Below are 16,936 nucleotides of genomic sequence, written 5' to 3' on the forward strand. Positions count from 1 at the left end.
TTGTCGGTTTTTTTTTTTTTTTAATCCCCCGTGGCGGTTCCGTATAAAAAGAAAACCGTGAAATAATGAGGGGGAGGGCGGCGTCGACCTAGCAAATTTGAAAGTAGCGTCAGAGCCGTAGCAGAGGCGGGCCAGCGACATTGACAATGCGGGGGTAGCGAGTTGGGTGTTAAACCCTCAGCCCGGCGATTTCCCACGTTCATCTGAATGTGGAAATTATTGAGTCCGCCGGCGACAATTTTCCTGTCGCTCTGCCTGGACAAGTATCCAAGTATACCTGCTTGCTGTCTTTGTCGTCCTCCTCCCCCTGGGTGGGCATGGCGACGCAGGGGTGGGGGGGCGGGGGGCTAGCGATGACATCACACGACACCGCGTGGCAGGTGTGGTCCGCCTCCGCTGCTTTGTCCATTGCACGTCTGCAAAAGCAGCCGGCCATCATTTCTGTTCACTCTGCGTGCGCGCGTGCCCATGTGAGCGTGTATGACCACGTGCGTGTGTGCGCATGACTACGTGCATGTGTATGCCGACCTACGCTCAGTGAAGAAGCTGGCAGATGAATGATGAGGTCATATATCCCATGATCCCACAGGGCGGTCACCAGAAACGCAATTATCCTCCTCTTCCTCTTCCTTTGCTTGCTTTAGCGCGGGAGTGGAGGGGGGGGGGGGTTGAAAAAAAATAAAAGGGCTGTAGAAGAGAGGTGGGGGGAAAAAATTGTTATTGGTTGTGCACACACACACACACACACGTACAGTCATATCCAGCAGCTGCTGCGACATAAAAGAATAGCTTGTGGCGATGACATCAAGTCGGCAATCTTAAGCGTGTGTGCGCGCATGTGTGTGTGTGTGTGTGTGTGTGTGTGTGTGTGTGTGTGTGTGTGTGTGTGTGTGTGTGTGTGTGTGTGTCATCCTCCATCCTAGCTTTCCAAAGGCCCTCCTGGCCTGACAGCTAATTGCTACTCAAAGCCTATTACAGTAAGTGTGCATTTGTTGAGTGTGTGTGCGTGCGCGCGCATGTGTGGGTGGCTGTCTACGGGCCCTCCTCTGACATGCGGCATTTGTGTATTTACATATAATGCGTGTGCATGTTCAAACGCGTCCTGGAGCTTTTCTTAGAAGCAGCAGCTGCGCGCAGCATCATCTGATACGCGCAAAATATTCCCAGAATACCGGAGCGGCGGGACTGGTGGCGGCAGGAAGAGTGGTGAGGGCCAAAACACGCACGCACGCACATGCATGTGCCAAAAGGAAATGGCTTCGCATTCCGCTGGAACGCGACGCCCGGGGGGAACGTTTTATCCCGGCAACACCTGAGACGGCGGAATAATGAGCTCCGAGGATGGCAGGTCCCAAAACGGGCTGGCGGGAGATTAAAAAGAAGCAAGAGCAGAACGTGGCGATCACTGGCACCACACTTGCAAGAACAAAACACCTACACTCACACCCACACACTGGGTAGAATTATTTTGCAATGGACACAACATTAGGTACACCCTGGAATGGTCACCAACCAGTCACAGAGCGCATAGAAACAAATGATGAACTGGTCACCAGTCACTGTTAGGGCACATCCAGAACAAGGTTATTATAGGTCATGAAAACAAATGAAATTAATAAAACTAAAATTGATTAAAAAAAATTGAGATAACAAAAACTAAATCTTACATTTATAAAATTATAAGTAAAGAAAAAATGTCCTTTGTTTTCATCTTTTGTCAATTAATATCTTACATGAACTTTTGTATTTCTGTATGTCTATACAGAAGAAGAAAGGTCAAACAGTCAATTAAAACAAAACTAAAACTAACACTAAAGCTCATAAAGACTACATTAAAAAAATGAAGCAGTTTTAAAAAAACAACAAAAACTCACAAATCAGCCAGAATTAAAACGACTGAAAAAAGGTCAAATGAAATAAAAACGAACAGATATGGACACACAATAAACTGGCCGTTTGTCAATGTCAGAGTACATGGAGAGAAACAATTTATTGACTGGTTGTCAAAGACAGCGCCCATAAATACAAAGGAATGGAGTAGTCGCCAGTGGCACATGAAAGCAAACATCTGACTGGTCGCCCGTCAAGATAGGCCAAATGCAGATTGGTCCCCTGTCAATTTTGGAGCAGATTTAGACAAAAAATAATTACTACATTGGTCTCTAGTCAAATTCGGTTCATGTTACGACAAATGATGGACAGATCGGTTGTCAAAATCAGGTTACATGTGTAGTCAAAAAACTGACCAGTCGCCAGACAGTCAATTTTAGGGAACAGACAGACTGGTTGCCAGTCAAAACACAAACGATGAATAGGTCATCAGTTCATCTCAGGGTACATAGACAAACAAATGACTGGTCACCAAATACTCACTGTCAAGTCACATGTAGACAAACAATGGACTGGTCGCCAGCCAATGTGAGGGGAGAACCTTTTACACGCACATACACACTAATGGACATTTTAGAATTGAGTTTTTAACAGACGCGCTAACCATTAGCCTAGCCCGCGGCCATTTTGTTTCATAAATTTACTACAGCCATCCTGGGTCTCTACAAAATGGGCCCCAATCATAAAATGGCTCCCTTGTTTTTAAAGATGTAACTTTGTGCAAACGCATGATGTATAACCTAAGAAGGTTTTTTTTTTTATTTTTAGGAATGTGGACAAAAAAAAAAGACAGAGGTACGACTGGCGGCGGGGGGAGGCGGGAGTGGATTTTAGAGTCCCGTTTTTAGCAGACATGCTAACAATTAGCCTAATGCACTCCCATGTTCTTTCATAAATTTACTATGGCCCTCGGGACTCTACAAAATGGCCCCCCAATCATAAAATGGCTCCCCACCTTTGTTTTAAAGTCAGAACTTTCTGGAAAGGTCTACGCAAAACTCAAGAGAGGGGATTTTAGGAACTTGGAACAAAAAAAAAAAAAAAAAAAGATGGAGTAGTACGCAGAAGACTGCATGCCTCGGGGGGATGGAGGAAGAAAAGGAGAAGGAGGAGGAAGAAGAGGACGGCGGAGGAGGTGTGACACCATCATTAGCACGTGATGGATAGCAGGCGGGAGGCGAGGAGCGTGCGGCGACATCATCATCATCATCATCATCATCATCCATCTGCCGCCTCACTGGCGTCCAGGAGCTACTTAAGGGCGTACTCGCACGAAGACGTTTAACAGTGGTTGGCATGATTTCGATTGGGCAAGGTGGCAATAATTGTGAAGAACTGGCGAGAGGAGCAATGGCACGAATTAAATCAAATGACATTACGAACGTGCATGTGACCAAGCGTGCCATCGAGTCATTTGGGCTATTTTTTCTTGGGATTGATTTCTACTGTGCCAGGTGGTGGTTAATATCCAGCAAGAAATATCCAATTGCTGTGGCCTGTGGATGAGTCTATAGTGCGCTTATTGGTGACTGAATGCATGATGTTTTGTTTTGTTTTTACTTGGACTGGACTATTTCTGCTTGTCATGTTGATTTAAATTGTACAAGGTGGTGGTTACCATTAATGTCTGGCAAGAACATCCAATAAATGATCGGACACACAGCACAGTACATTGCTTGCATGCATGTGAGAGAATGGATTGAGGATTTTTTTTCCTTTTTTTTTTTTTTTTTTTAAAGTGGGGGGGGGCCTGGATTATTTCTTTTATCTCCTGAGGCCAGGGCCGGTTCTTGCTATGGGCAAAGTGGGCGGTCCCCCAGGGCACACGAGCGCCCCGGAAAAAAAAAAAAATCTGAATACCGCCGCTCATTTCCTCGTTAGGTTGATACACTATTTGCGTTAAATACCCCCCCTACACATCAACTTGCTGTTGAGAGAGCAAGGCATCCGGTGTAGGCTGTGTCTGTGTTTCCATTACATTTGTTCACAACCGAAATGCGATATTTTTGAAAATTTGTCAACTGGTGAGAGGTTAAGCAAGGAGGAGGGAGGCAGGCCGGTGGGGGATAGAAGCTGACCGCTGTATAGGATCCCCAGCCCACACAACACAAATTTCTATCTCTGAATAAATTGCAGTTCATAATTAGTTATAAAACAAAACAACACTAATTTTCACCAATGGAGAAACACTCCCAAAAACCCATCAGGTGTTCAATTCAAGAAGAGGAGAAAGAGGGAAGAGGAGGAAAGAGCGAAAGATAAAGGTCTGTGGATATGAATGATGTAAACCTAATTGTGCATCATGTAATGATAAAGTGACCTGTAGCCTATACGCCATTTATTAGCCTGTTGCTAATATGTTGCTACTCTCTACCTAGCCTCAAAAGACCACTGTTTTTTTACTTTTAGTTGTTTGTGTTCTTGCTGCTATTTTTTGTCAGCAACTTTTATAATTTGAGGCTTCGTGTCAAGCTATTAATTTAACCATTAGATGGTTTTGTAACTGAACCTGTGCAGCAAGTTTAAAAAGTCATAGTCTGGGGATTGAGTAAACAGTATTGCATCCTTGTTTAACGTTTGAATGCTAAACATGGCTCTATGCTAATTCAGACAAGCTCTTATACACATCGATATGAAGGTGGATATGTATGTAGGCCTGTATAAATATATACAGGCTGTGTGTGAGAGTATGTATGTGTGTGTGTGTGTGTGTGTGTGTGTCAGCGGGGGATAGAAGCTGACCGCTGTATAGGATCCCAGGCGACACAACACAAATTTCTATCTCCGAATAAATTGCAGTTCATAATTACTCATAAAGCAAAACGACACAAATTTTTACCAATGGAGAAACACTCCCAAAAACCCATGAGGTGTCCAATTCAAGAAGAGGAGAAAGAGGGAAGAGGAGGAAAGAGCGAAAGATAAAGGTCTGTGGATATGAATGATGTAAACCTAATTGTGCATCATGTAATGATAAAGTGACCTGTAGCCTATACGCCATTTATTAGCCTGTTGCTAATATGTTGCTACTCTCTACCTAGCCTCAAAAGACCACTGTTTTTTTACTTTTAGTTGTTTGTGTTCTTGCTGCTATTTTTTGTCAGCAACTTTTATAATTTGAGGCTTCGTGTCAAGCTATTAATTTAACCATTAGATGGTTTTGTAACTGAACCTGTGCAGCAAGTTTAAAAAGTCATAGTCTGGGGATTGAGTAAACAGTATTGCATCCTTGTTTAACGTTTGAATGCTAAACATGGCTCTATGCTAATTCAGACAAGCTCTTATACACATCGATATGAAGGTGGATATGTATGTAGGCCTGTATAAATATATACAGGCTGTGTGTGAGAGTATGTATGTGTGTGTGTGTGTGTGTGTGTGTGTGTGTGTTGTGTGTGTGTGTGTGTGTGTGTGTGTGTGTGTGTGTGTGTGTGTCTCCCAGGGTGCAAAACAAGCCAGACCTCAAAGGCGAATTGAACTATACATAGTTAGGGAGGAGTGGAGGGGGAGAAAATAATGTATCAATATATTTTAGAATATCAAATAAAATGCTGGTGGAGCTAAACTGGGGCTACACAGTTTGTTTGTTTTTTTTTTTTGGGGGGGGGGCAATAGCCCCCTCTAGCCGCAGTGTAGCGCCATCCCCGAGCGCATTCTGAACTGTAAAAAATTTTCACAATTTTTTTTGTGTAGCAAAAAAAAAAAAAATGGCTAAGTCGAACAGTTGCTTTGATTGTCGTTGATCAAATATGCTGCAGAAATGGAAACGTAACGATCTCGAGTAGAGGAATCGCTCGCCAAACACGAGCCCTTTTTTTTTTTTTTTTAATCTCTTTGACAAATGCACATCTTGGGATCGTTTTACTTCTGCGTCAGATGTTGACGTTAAACAGAAAGTAAGTCAAATGTGGGTTACGTTGTTCTGCTGGGTGCACCTGTGCGGCCACAGCATCTTTTGTGGCTGCGACAGCTGCGTCAAAGCCCACCAAAAAGTGAGGTGGTGGGGAAAACCTGCCCGCATGGCACTATCGTCATCGTTCTTTTTGCGTGCGTGCGTGCGTGTGTGTGTGTGTGTGTGTGTGTGTGTGTGTGTGAGAGAGAGAGAGAGAGTTTAAGAGATGTCATTGCAGTGAAGTCCCCCGAGCAAGCCACGTGTGGTGTGAAAGTTCCAAAACAGGTGTCATGTAGAAGATGGAGAAGAAGAAGACGAAGCTCCACACTTGCCGGTGTGTCGCATTACTGTTGACCCGGGACACGCTTGACGACGGCGGGGCTATTTTTACCCGGAGGCGAGGGGGGTTGGGGGGGGGGGGCTAGCGGACCTACTGCTGCCGGGCTTCAGCCGGCTGTCATACAAACTCAAAAATAAATAAAGGGGCTTCATTCATCAAACGAATAGTTGACGAAGGAAATAAGATTGAGTGAAATGTAGCGAATATACAGCGCGGACGGGAAGAAAACGATCAGTTAACAAGCACGTACCACCCGGCTAAATGAGACTTGGATCGCCCCAAAAATCACAAAACAAATCTAACATTTATATTTGAATTATGTCTTGAATCGACAGCGAATATGAGCGATTAGATTTAGAAACGATGATGTTTTTTATTTTTTTTTTCCCGTGTGTGTGTTCGCGTGGTCTCGAGGGGCGGATGAGCTTACCGGGAGGTGAAGGCGAGCTCGGGCCGGGAGTGGAGCTCCTCTCTGCGGAGCTGAAGCTGTCGAGTGAGGCGCCGCGCTGCTCCTCCTCCGCTTTTGCTCCGCTCTCGCCGGGGAGGGGAGGGGCCACGGGGTGTGGGTGTGGGGAAGGTTGGGAGGGGGTTCAGGGTCGGAGCGCTGAGACCCCCCTCCACCCCACCGACTCACCTGGCCCGTTTACCGTCAGTGGACGTCAAACACCGTAACAGCACATCACACGTTAAACGAGCGTCTGCAATATTGACCAGAAATGAGAGATGCATTGACCAAAGAAAGACATGAATCTACAGCTGCAACCCGTTATAGGAGTCAGTCCATGTTGCTTACACTCTATGACTACTTAACTTACCACGTAGCAAGTAGGAGTGGAGTTGTCACTCAACATTTGCACAATAACAAGAGCAACGTAGTTGTAGAACTCAGCATCTGCACAAATCATTCTTGATCACTGCATCAGTGTGCACGCCTGTCACTCACTGTGACACACGAAGAGGAATAAACTTACTTGTGACGATCATCTCTCAGTATACTATTGGAATAATAAGAAGATGCGTAGCGTGACATAAATAGTGCAACACTACGATACATAAATATGCCTAACTATCGTCTCTTTGAGGAGTTAAAAAAAGTAAGAAAAATGCACAGTGTGTAAATAGCATTTGCTCAAATGGTCATCTCTCAGCAGTCATACAATAAGAGAAGTAAAGGATATTACCTGTCGCAATTGGATTATTGTATCTCGGCATTCATACATATGAGAATTATAGTCATACAAATGTTGCGTTAAAAGGGATAGTCATCTCTCAACATTCACAGAATAAGAAATGATGCATCATAGCATCAGTGTTGATGCCTGTCACTCTGCATTAACGCAGTAAGAAAAGAAATATAGGACCATTTACAGTTCATAAAATTAAAAAAATTGTGAAAAATGAAGTCTTTCAGCATGTCAAAAACAATACAATAATTGCGATACGAAAGAAGCATTATTGAATGATCGTGTCTCAGCACTCACATACTATTGGTTTTTAAACGTTCCATTTACTACATTAGCGTTAATGACTGTCTCTCAGCGTTAACACAGCAAGTTGAGAAATACAGTAAATAGCAGAATTTCAACATATTCTGCTTGACTTTTCGTACATTTGTCGATAAAAGTGTTGTGACGGTGCTTAAGATACGAGATCAAAGACTCCAGAGTTATTTCGGGGGGTGGTATGCATACACACACAACACAGCTGTTGTGGTCAGTATGGCAGGCATGCGGCCACAGAGGAGATTCGGGGACTGGTCGCCGGTGCCAACGATTGCCGGTGTGGTCGAGTTACATAAACAGGCGTCATTATACTAGCAAGTGAAGAGCTGAGCCAAGAGTTTGTGCATTTGTGTCACTTTGTCTCACGTCAATTCCCCCACTCAGATCCTCGCTGACCGCTTATGCTACTGAGGAAGCCGAGCTCATTTCCAGTCAATGGCGATGCTAACCAAGCTATCAGCTCGTTAGCATAGCTTGCATTCATCTCATAGGTAATTGTTACAGACGTGCTCCATTCTCGACTTTGTGGGCAATGCTAGGCTAATTAAGATAAGCTAATTGGGTTGCTGTAGAAATGCTACATGTTCTATTGGTTATTGTGGTGATGCTATTTTTATTTTCTATTTATGATAAGATAATGAGATTGCTGTGTCACTACACAATTTGCTATTTTTTGGGGCAATCTCAGGATAATGCATCCAAGCTACTTAGGTTGATACGGAGCTACTGCGTTGAGGAAAAGTCTTGACTCGATTTCGGCTAATTCTACGATAAATAGGATACTGTACTATGTAGATGCTACATGATACAGCCACTACATTTTAGACACTGTTAGGCCAGTTCTCCACTTATACCAAACTCTGCTAATTTGCTTGCAATAAATATTATATATATATATATATATATATATATATATATATATATATATATATCTCCTTCTTTTTTGCCTTTATGAAAAGCTAAGCTAATTTTGCCACTGGTGTTTACTTGATGGCTACATGAACAGAGTATTGTACATGCATCAGTGTAGTGGGCGCGTAAACATAACAAACATATATATATATAAATAATAAATAACGAGTCATCATCCATTGGCCTCCTACTATAGTGTGTGTGTGTGTGTGTGTGTGTGCGCGTCTGTGTGAGAGAGAATGACACCTCAACAAGTGAGGCTCATGAATTATTAATTAGCGATGCGGCAGGGACTCATGAGACATGAATATTCAAAAGGACACTTATGAATATTTAAATATGATGGGAAGAACGAGCGAGCTCGTAGACAGGCGGCAGACAAATACACCCCGCCTCATCGTCCACATCCATTCTAATGAGCATGATGTCATTGCTACGACATTATCACGATGAGATCATCACGTTTACTTTGTAAACAACGACAAAAAAAACTAACTAACCGTTGTGTATTAAAACTAAAATAAAGCAAAGCGAATCGTGTCTTTGATCACGCACTTTTGGCCGATACTGAGCGGCCCAAAAACACATTTGAGAATTTTCGTCTGCTTGCTATCGACTGAAAATGACATCACAGTGCCGAAGCGCTCAGTTTGCGAATGTCACATGACCAAACCCAGACAACAGGTGCGGCGTAATTGGTCGGTACCTGAGTGATGTCATTTTCAGTCGACAGCAAGAGTCAAAATGGCCGCCACCCGCAGATGGAAAAAAAATGCTGCTTAATTCATGTTCCACAAGTCAATCAAAATACTATGTTCAGACAACCATTTAATCGGTGGAGAAATGTATAAATGGCAAAAAAAATTGCAGCATCTTCAGCATTCACACAATAACTTTTGATTCATTATCCTGGTGACAAGTGGCGTCATTGAGTGAGCATTTCATTTTCGGATCCTGTGTCCTGACCGTCAACAGAATGCGTGCACCAAGCCCCGAGACTAGTGCGCAAGTGGTAATTTTAGCCGGTGTGCGTCAGTGCGGTCCGAACGTTACAAAACCAACGAGCGCCAACATGAGTGGGCGTCCTCAACTTTTTACCTTTTCTGATCAATGAGCACCTGACTCACTGAGAGGAGAAGCATTCCGAGGGAGGAGCTCGCTGGACGCGGAAGGAGAAAGGACTCGGTCAGCCGCCCACGACAGACGGCTCCACGAGGAGAGAGAGAGAGAAAGAAAGAGAGAGCGAGCGAGAGTGTGAGAGAGGAATGCTGCACAGGAAGTGCACCTGTTCAGCGGGCGAGGAGATCGCGTCGTCTTGCGGTCTCTCGATGGTGGGTCGGACCGCAGGTTGCTGAGCTTGCTCGCGCACGCTTCAGCAACCATTTTCAGCCCAAAAAATGTCTGTGAAAAGAGAAAGAAAAGGAAATATAAATCGTTTAAAAAAAAAGTAAAATAAAATTGCAATGCAGTAATGCAAAATAAGTAGAAATAATTTTTTTAATTGAAAAAAAGGCCAAATAAGTAAAATACAATCTAATATATCTAAAATGAAATATAGAGCAAAAATAAAATATAGTGAGATCAAAGACATCAAATTAAACGAAATTTAATTAAAGCATAATCCAGTAAAATGTGAACTATTCAGCTAAGCCACAAGGATGTAAATTCCAGGAACGACAGCAGTTGTTCTTCATCATGTCACAATAATAAATTCAAACGTGTCACTGCACGCTGGCTGATTACTTTTTAAAAAAAAACTTTTATTGTCGAGGGGCAAAAAGTGACTCGTTACAACAGGTGAGGCGTCGACCTTCATCGAGACGGATTGTCTTCGTTAAGCGCGGAATCGATGACTTCATCTTCAAAGATACTTCCTGCTCCTCCCTGACCTGCTGGCCCCTTCGCTTCACTCCTTTTTTTTTTTTTCCTTCTCCTCTTCGCTTCGCTTCTCCCGTTCCCGATCCTTTTCTTCTTTCTCCTCCGCCACGGGCATCGCACGACGGCCTTTAGCTGCGTGGCGTGGCTATTTATATTTGTTGCTAATGAGGCGAGATCTCAGCGGCTACCATGGCAACCGTCTCCGTGGAGACCGTGCTCTTGGATACATCATCTCCCGTCCCACTTTAAAACGTCCTTCCCTTGCCAACGCCAGACTAATTAACGCTCGGTTATCGCCGCGCGCGCACCTCGCCCTCAACAACATTTTCAACAAATGAAACGCAGCAGATTGTACCACAAGGTGGAAGCGCACCAAACTTTGTGGCGAAAAAAAATTACCGTGATTTTTTTTTTTTTTTTTTGGGTGGGCACTGCTGTCGGTGTAGCTCTCAATTGTGCAAGCGCGCACACACACGCATGGGTGAGCGCACCTCTTTCCCTCCTCTCTTGTGGAATGTAGATGAGGATGATGGGCGCACCTCCACGAGCACCTTGGTAGGCAGGCAAAGTCAGCTGCTGAGAACTTGACGCACGTCATTGCTGCCACCTGTTCGGCGGGAACAAATGCCACTGAAACGCACACTCAAGATCTCCCACGCGGAAATACGCGCGCACACACACACACACACACAGACTTCTTCACACTAATCCATATAGACAGACGCGCACCCACACTTTCTTAATACTCAACATTCACTCTCTCGTGCGTTCCCGCGCACACAAACAGGCACGCGTGCTCTCACACATACGCTGACACGACATATACACACACGCACATTCTAATCTCTCTCTTACACGCACATTGACTCTCATTCATTGCACACAGACATACAGAGACACACAGACGTTCTCACGCTCACACAAATACCCGCGCATGCGCACACTTTCCACTTTCCTCTCTCACACAAACATTCACTCTCTTAGACTACTGCACAGATACTCACACATCAACACAAACAGACAAACACACCCAGAGAAACATTCTCTCTCTCTCTCTCACTCACACATTCTAAAATATCTCTGCACCCACAAAAACACTCTCAGACTCAAACTTTCTCTCACACACAAATAGGCAAACAGACACACACTTTTACTCTCACACACACTCAACACACATGAGAGAGAATTGCAGATACAATCTTGCACTCTCTCTCACAGGCTCTCTCTCTCTCTCACACACACACACACACACACACACACACACACACACACACACACACACACACACACACACACACACACACTCAAACGCATGGTGTCTCTCACACACACACATTCAATCTTCTTCCTGCTCCACAAACACACTTGCCCAAGATAGCATTTATAAAGAGTGATTTAACCTTCTTAGCCCCTTAGCTATGTGAGATGTGCCATACAACTCCTCTAAGACAAGTAGAACCCCCTTCCCACAACCTTAATGTCACCTCATCCCCCACCCGGGCTCAAACCAACCCCCCACCTCATCTCGTCATGCGTGAGTCATCAGAGGGTGAGAGGTCTGAGGCAAACAAGCTGCCACAGTCGGACATGCCATAACAATGCAGCACCTGTCAGGACCTCTAAAGAAAGAAGTTTGGTGTGTGTGTGTGTGTGTGTGTGTGTGTGTGTACGTTCCTGTGCTCACAGCTGTCACCCGCAAGGGAACATTTCTGTCAAAATCTCAAAGGGAATATAAAGATGCCACCAGTGTGTGCGTGTGCATGTGTGTGCACAAAAAGTTGCCAAATTGATTGGTTGTCTTACTTCGTGGCAGGAAGTGCCTCGGAACAAGCTAACAATACAGTTTGGAGTTTTGATGCACAAAATATTTTTTATTCCTAGAGGATAGAAAATAATTTAAAAAAATATGGGAGGAATGTGGAAGCACAAAATCCGAGAGAGGTGGAGGTGCGCTCATCTAATTATTATTCGAAGAAGGAGGGGGCGTACCGGTGTGGTTACACAACTGGGTGCCACCTCAAAGCACATTCCCAAAAAAGGTTGGTGTGGGCTCATCCCAATCATCATTCCCGGAGGAAGGGGGTGCGCCGGTGCAGTTACTGAGTTGGGAGTCACCTTGAAGTACATTCCCAGAAAGGTGGCGACGCACTCAACACAAATATTATCCGGGGCAGGAGATGTGGTGCACCAGTACGGTTATATAATTGTGAGGCACCTGAGAGCACATTCTCCAAAAGGTGGAGGTGCGTTCATCTTAGTCACTATATTCGGAGGGAGGGAGTGCACCTGTGTGGTTACACAATTGAGAGCCACTTAACAAAGCAGAGCCCCCTCCAAAAAGGGAACCACAAAAAGACGGCAAAAAAAAGGTGATCGTGGGGGTGCACTCATCATCACCAGCATCATTATTTCTGGAGGGAGGGGTGCGCCTGTGCACTTACACCATTGGGAGCTACTTGACACTTTGCAACAAAAAAGAGAAACACAAAAAGCGAGTGTACAAAAGGTTTATTTTTCCACATTGTTGTGTAAGGGCTCGTTTCATCTTCCCACTCTCCTTCCTCTCGCACCCCCTTCCCTGAGCACGCACCCCTCCCCCCCCCAACTCTCCCACTCAGGTTAGACCCAATGGAAGGTGCCAGGCATCTCGGCGTGAAAGAATATTGCCATCTATTTTTTTTTTTCCATCCCGGTAATCTCTTTCCTCCCTCGACACCCACACGCACTTTGGAGTGGGGGGTGCGGGGGTGGGAAGAAAATGAAAAAGGGCGAGGTGGTAAGGTGGTGGGAGGGGCTGCGCGCTCATGAGAGCCAGGAGGTAGTTGTTATAGTAACTGCGTTTCTGTACCTGTCAATCACGGCTATTTCGGGCCTGCGGTTCCTATGGGTGGTGCGTTATGAGCCGTGTGGCGCGCAGAGCTGCTTCGACAAGGAGAAAATTATAATGCGTTCAAATTAACACCCTTCATGGCGCGCACCACTTTTTCTCACTTTGCTGTGTGAAAGACGGCGCGATTTTGTGATTCCGGCAGGGAAAAAAAAAAAATGTGCAGATGCAAATGCTGAGATGATGATGATGACGCATCACTCAAACATCAAATCTATTAAAAAAATAATAATAATGAGATGTTAGCGAGTGTGGTAACGCCGGAGATGGCTCACTCCTAACTGACACCCTGTGTGAAAAACAAGTTGTTAAAAAGTCACAAGGCAAAAATAGGATTTAAAAAATAAGTTAAAAACAATTTTTAAAAAGCCAAATTAAAATAAACTTACCAGAAAGAAAAATTAGAAACAAAGTGAGGGGAAAATTTGGGGAGGTGCCAAGATGGCCGCCACGTTGCATTGGGGAGCCATTAAGGGGGGGCGGCTAATTAATAGTTGTCAGCGCAGCCGTTCGCTGGCGTCATTCGCTTTCCCCGGCAATTAAAATGTGACACTTGCACCGCCGGAGAACGTCTTGTTAAAACAGGGCGTCGGTGAGACGCCAGACACCTTTCGTTGCTGCCGCCATGCTGTTCTGTATTCATAAATAAATCAAGGTGTGTGTGTCTTGTGTCACTTCAACTTGCCCAACTTTTAATGCATAAATCACAATCAAATATCTTAAGAGAATTGCGTACCCACTACAGAAACATCGGATAAGTTTTACGACAGGGTCAAAGGTTCAGCCAGTATTAGAAAGTGGGAACACCCAAAAGTGGGACGTACAAACACTGGAGGTGCGCAAGATTGAACTTGAAGCAAAACAAAAAAAGGATAAAAGGTTAAACGTGACTGTTTATGCCATAAAATTACAAAAAAGGAAGAAAAATCAAAAAATAGGATTTTTGAGGATTTATGTTCTTTTCGAAGGTGCGCAACTCATTTGAGCTATTCATAATGGGGCGTTGCTTCATTTTTTTTTCCCCCAAATAAAAAGCTTATAGTGTTGCCTTGAGTTACTAGTCACCTGAGTTTTTCTCTGAAATTTTTTTGCTTCGACTCGTGAGGAGAAAAAAGAAACTGAGTGACGAGTCCGCTCGTTTAATGCTAACACAAAGGAAAATGCCATAGACTGGCTAATGCATAGCATCTTTGTGGCGGTGAGAGAACTGTTTCGATTGCTATCTCTGCACAAACGTGCAGGATAAAGCAAGTTACCTCCATGGAACACAGAGTCACAGTAATTTTTTTCATTTCTTTACACAATGTAAAAAAAAAATTTGGGGGGGGGGCGGGGGACGTTTTTAATGGTGTGGGCAAGGGCAGAGAGTGACTACTTAAGGTGGTGTGTTGTGTTTTCAGGTATGTCTTTGGAGCGGAAGTATTTTTTTTTTTAAACTGATTTTCAACGTTATCCATTTGATTTTTTTTAAAGATTTGTTTTTGCATGCATCTAGGAGAGAGGAAGTGAGTCAGTGAAGTCGGACTATTAAAGAGCGAGTACTTCAAAACATTCAAACGACAAAATGAGAACAGGCAAAAGCATTTTGGGTACCGCCATTTTTTTTTTCCCACAACTCAATAATCACCTCCGGAGGGCAGCGACACCCCCCAAGGGGTGCATGCAAGCAATCTTTAGATTCGATTAAAAGTCCAGCCGCCGGGGCTGATAATGATATCGCGATATCGATACCGGGGCCGATAATGATATATGGCGGAAAACATGGCGGCTGGCGAGGAGGAAGAAAATGAGAGGGTGAGGGAGCGGGGAGGGGGGGGTGGCTGGGGGAGGCAGAAAGGGAGCGTGATAGATACGGGCAGCCTACCAGCGGCAGCTCGCTGCCAGCATGGCCGCGCATCCATCCAGACGTCATGCCGCGCCGCCATCTGCCACATGCGCGTACGCTACAAGACCAGATCATTTACACTCCAGAAAAAGAGAGAAAAAAGGGGCCACTGTAAAAAAAAAAAAATTAAATTAAAGGTGGCATGGCAAGCACAGAGAAAGACAAGATCACTCTCTCACACGGTCCCTTTCTCAAACCCACCTCTCACACACCCATTTTCATACCGAAACTCAATTCACTTTAACGCAATCGCAACGCACTTTAACGCAATCCGTCCAACACATTCAATGCCACTCACACATTCACTCAAAATCTCGCAGCAGGGGGAAAGGGAGCGTGTTGGTGAATGACGACGTATGTAAACAAACACGCATGCAAATCGCAAACCATGTATGGAGTCCAAATTAACTCATCGCGTCTATTTTTCCGCCCCACATCGAACGGTAAGTCGATATCGTAATTATCGTGACAGGCCTACTCGCACATAGGCCCTCTCACAGTCTCACACACTCTCTCACGCACGCACGCACTCGCAACCTCTTAAACGCTCTCTCAGATACATTCAAAATGACACACACACACACAGTCGCTCTCTCACAAACACGCACGGGTCCGCGCTCTCGTAGATAACACACCTTCATTAGCCTTTCTTGACAGCAATTTAATAAGCGAGGATCACCCGCGGCGGGGAAAGTGACGTGATTGAGACGGAGACCTCACAGGAACGCAATCTGCATGTCATTTAAACACGGAGGTCTGCCACCGCCCCCCCCCTACGAGGCACTCAGAGGGCCAAGGGGAAAAAAAAAGAAAAAAAAAGACCAATTACTGTTATTGGTGGCGCTGCCACCATGTGGTCGCTTTAGACTTTCGGGCCACATTTGTTTTTTTTTTTTGAAGGGAAAAAAAGTGTCCGTAAAAAAGTGGACAAAAAAAAGGTAAATTAATTAGAATCAACTAATTAAAAAAAAAAAAACGAAATCATCTTTTTCGATGGGTAAACGCTGCACCTGCACTGCAAAGAAGACAAGGACTTTCCCAGGGGTTACCCAGTCATATTGTTTTATACATATATTCATATTTAATAATAACAGAGCACGCCGCTCGGGTTGTACAGCTTGCGATTGTGACGTGGTGTGTTTCCTATGTTTGAGAGGAGGGACGTTAAAGAGAGAGGAAAAAAAAGAGAACCCATTTGTGTGTATATCTGCGAGGTGGCAACAGATTAATTACAAAAATAGGTTAGCTGATAAAGAGGGTAAGAGTTTTTTTGGGGGGTGGGGGGTGTTACACAGCACCCATACACCCGCTGGGGAGTCCTCCAGTGCAGACCAGTCGGGGATGGCGGGCATTTTGTGTTAGTGTGTCAACTAAAGTAAGGAGAAAAAGTGCTTCCGAGATCCCAGAGGAAAGAAAACAACGTATCAAACTTCCTGAAAAAAAGGAGAAAAAGTGTTAAGGGTCGGGGGGGGCCTATGTTGTGGGGATGGTGCTTTACTGCTGAGGGTAGTAGTTCTGCTGCTGCGAGGGTTGCTGAGAGGGCTGCTGGGGGTAGCCGGGGTAGCCCTGCGTGGCCGGGGGTGCCGCCGGGTAGCCCGCCTGGCCCGGGGCAGCCTGGTAGGGCATGTAGGGCACGTTGTACTGGCCGTAGGCGTACGGGTTGTAGCCCATCGGCATCTGGAAGTACCTGCGAGGACACAGCATCGTTAGGCTCATACACAAAAAAAAAAAAAAAAAAAAAAGGGGGGGG

At 44.8% G+C, this 16,936-nt stretch overlaps 1 protein-coding gene and 1 long non-coding RNA gene across 3 annotated transcripts in view; both read right to left on the reverse strand.

Moving 5' to 3' along the window:
* Positions 1-15: 15 nt before the first annotated feature.
* On the reverse strand, positions 16-7,480 carry LOC109518373 (uncharacterized). Of its 2 annotated transcripts, XR_002168753.1 has the most exons (4): positions 6,938-7,480; positions 6,553-6,820; positions 529-687; positions 16-416 (listed from the first exon to the last, which is right to left on the reverse strand). It is a non-coding gene; the product is annotated as an uncharacterized LOC109518373 (long non-coding RNA). The 2 variants fall into 2 exon arrangements; XR_002168752.1 differs by having other exon boundaries at positions 6,553-7,478.
* Positions 7,481-16,244: 8,764 nt separating this feature from the next.
* The window catches only part of pdcd6ip (programmed cell death 6 interacting protein), an 11,592-nt gene continuing 10,900 nt past the window's right edge, over positions 16,245-16,936 (reverse strand). The window contains exons 16-17 of the mRNA XM_019874142.1: positions 16,931-16,936; positions 16,245-16,892 (exon numbers count right to left, since the gene is read on the reverse strand). The exon at positions 16,931-16,936 is cut by the window's right edge and continues 94 nt beyond it. Coding sequence (XP_019729701.1) covers positions 16,681-16,892; positions 16,931-16,936 — 218 coding nt within the window. The 3' untranslated portion in view covers positions 16,245-16,680. The remainder of the gene's footprint in view (positions 16,893-16,930) is intronic.

Source organism: Hippocampus comes, unplaced genomic scaffold (genome assembly GCF_001891065.2).
Source record: "Hippocampus comes isolate QL1 unplaced genomic scaffold, H_comes_QL1_v1.1 scaffold166, whole genome shotgun sequence".
Taxonomy (NCBI): Eukaryota; Metazoa; Chordata; class Actinopteri; order Syngnathiformes; family Syngnathidae; genus Hippocampus; species Hippocampus comes.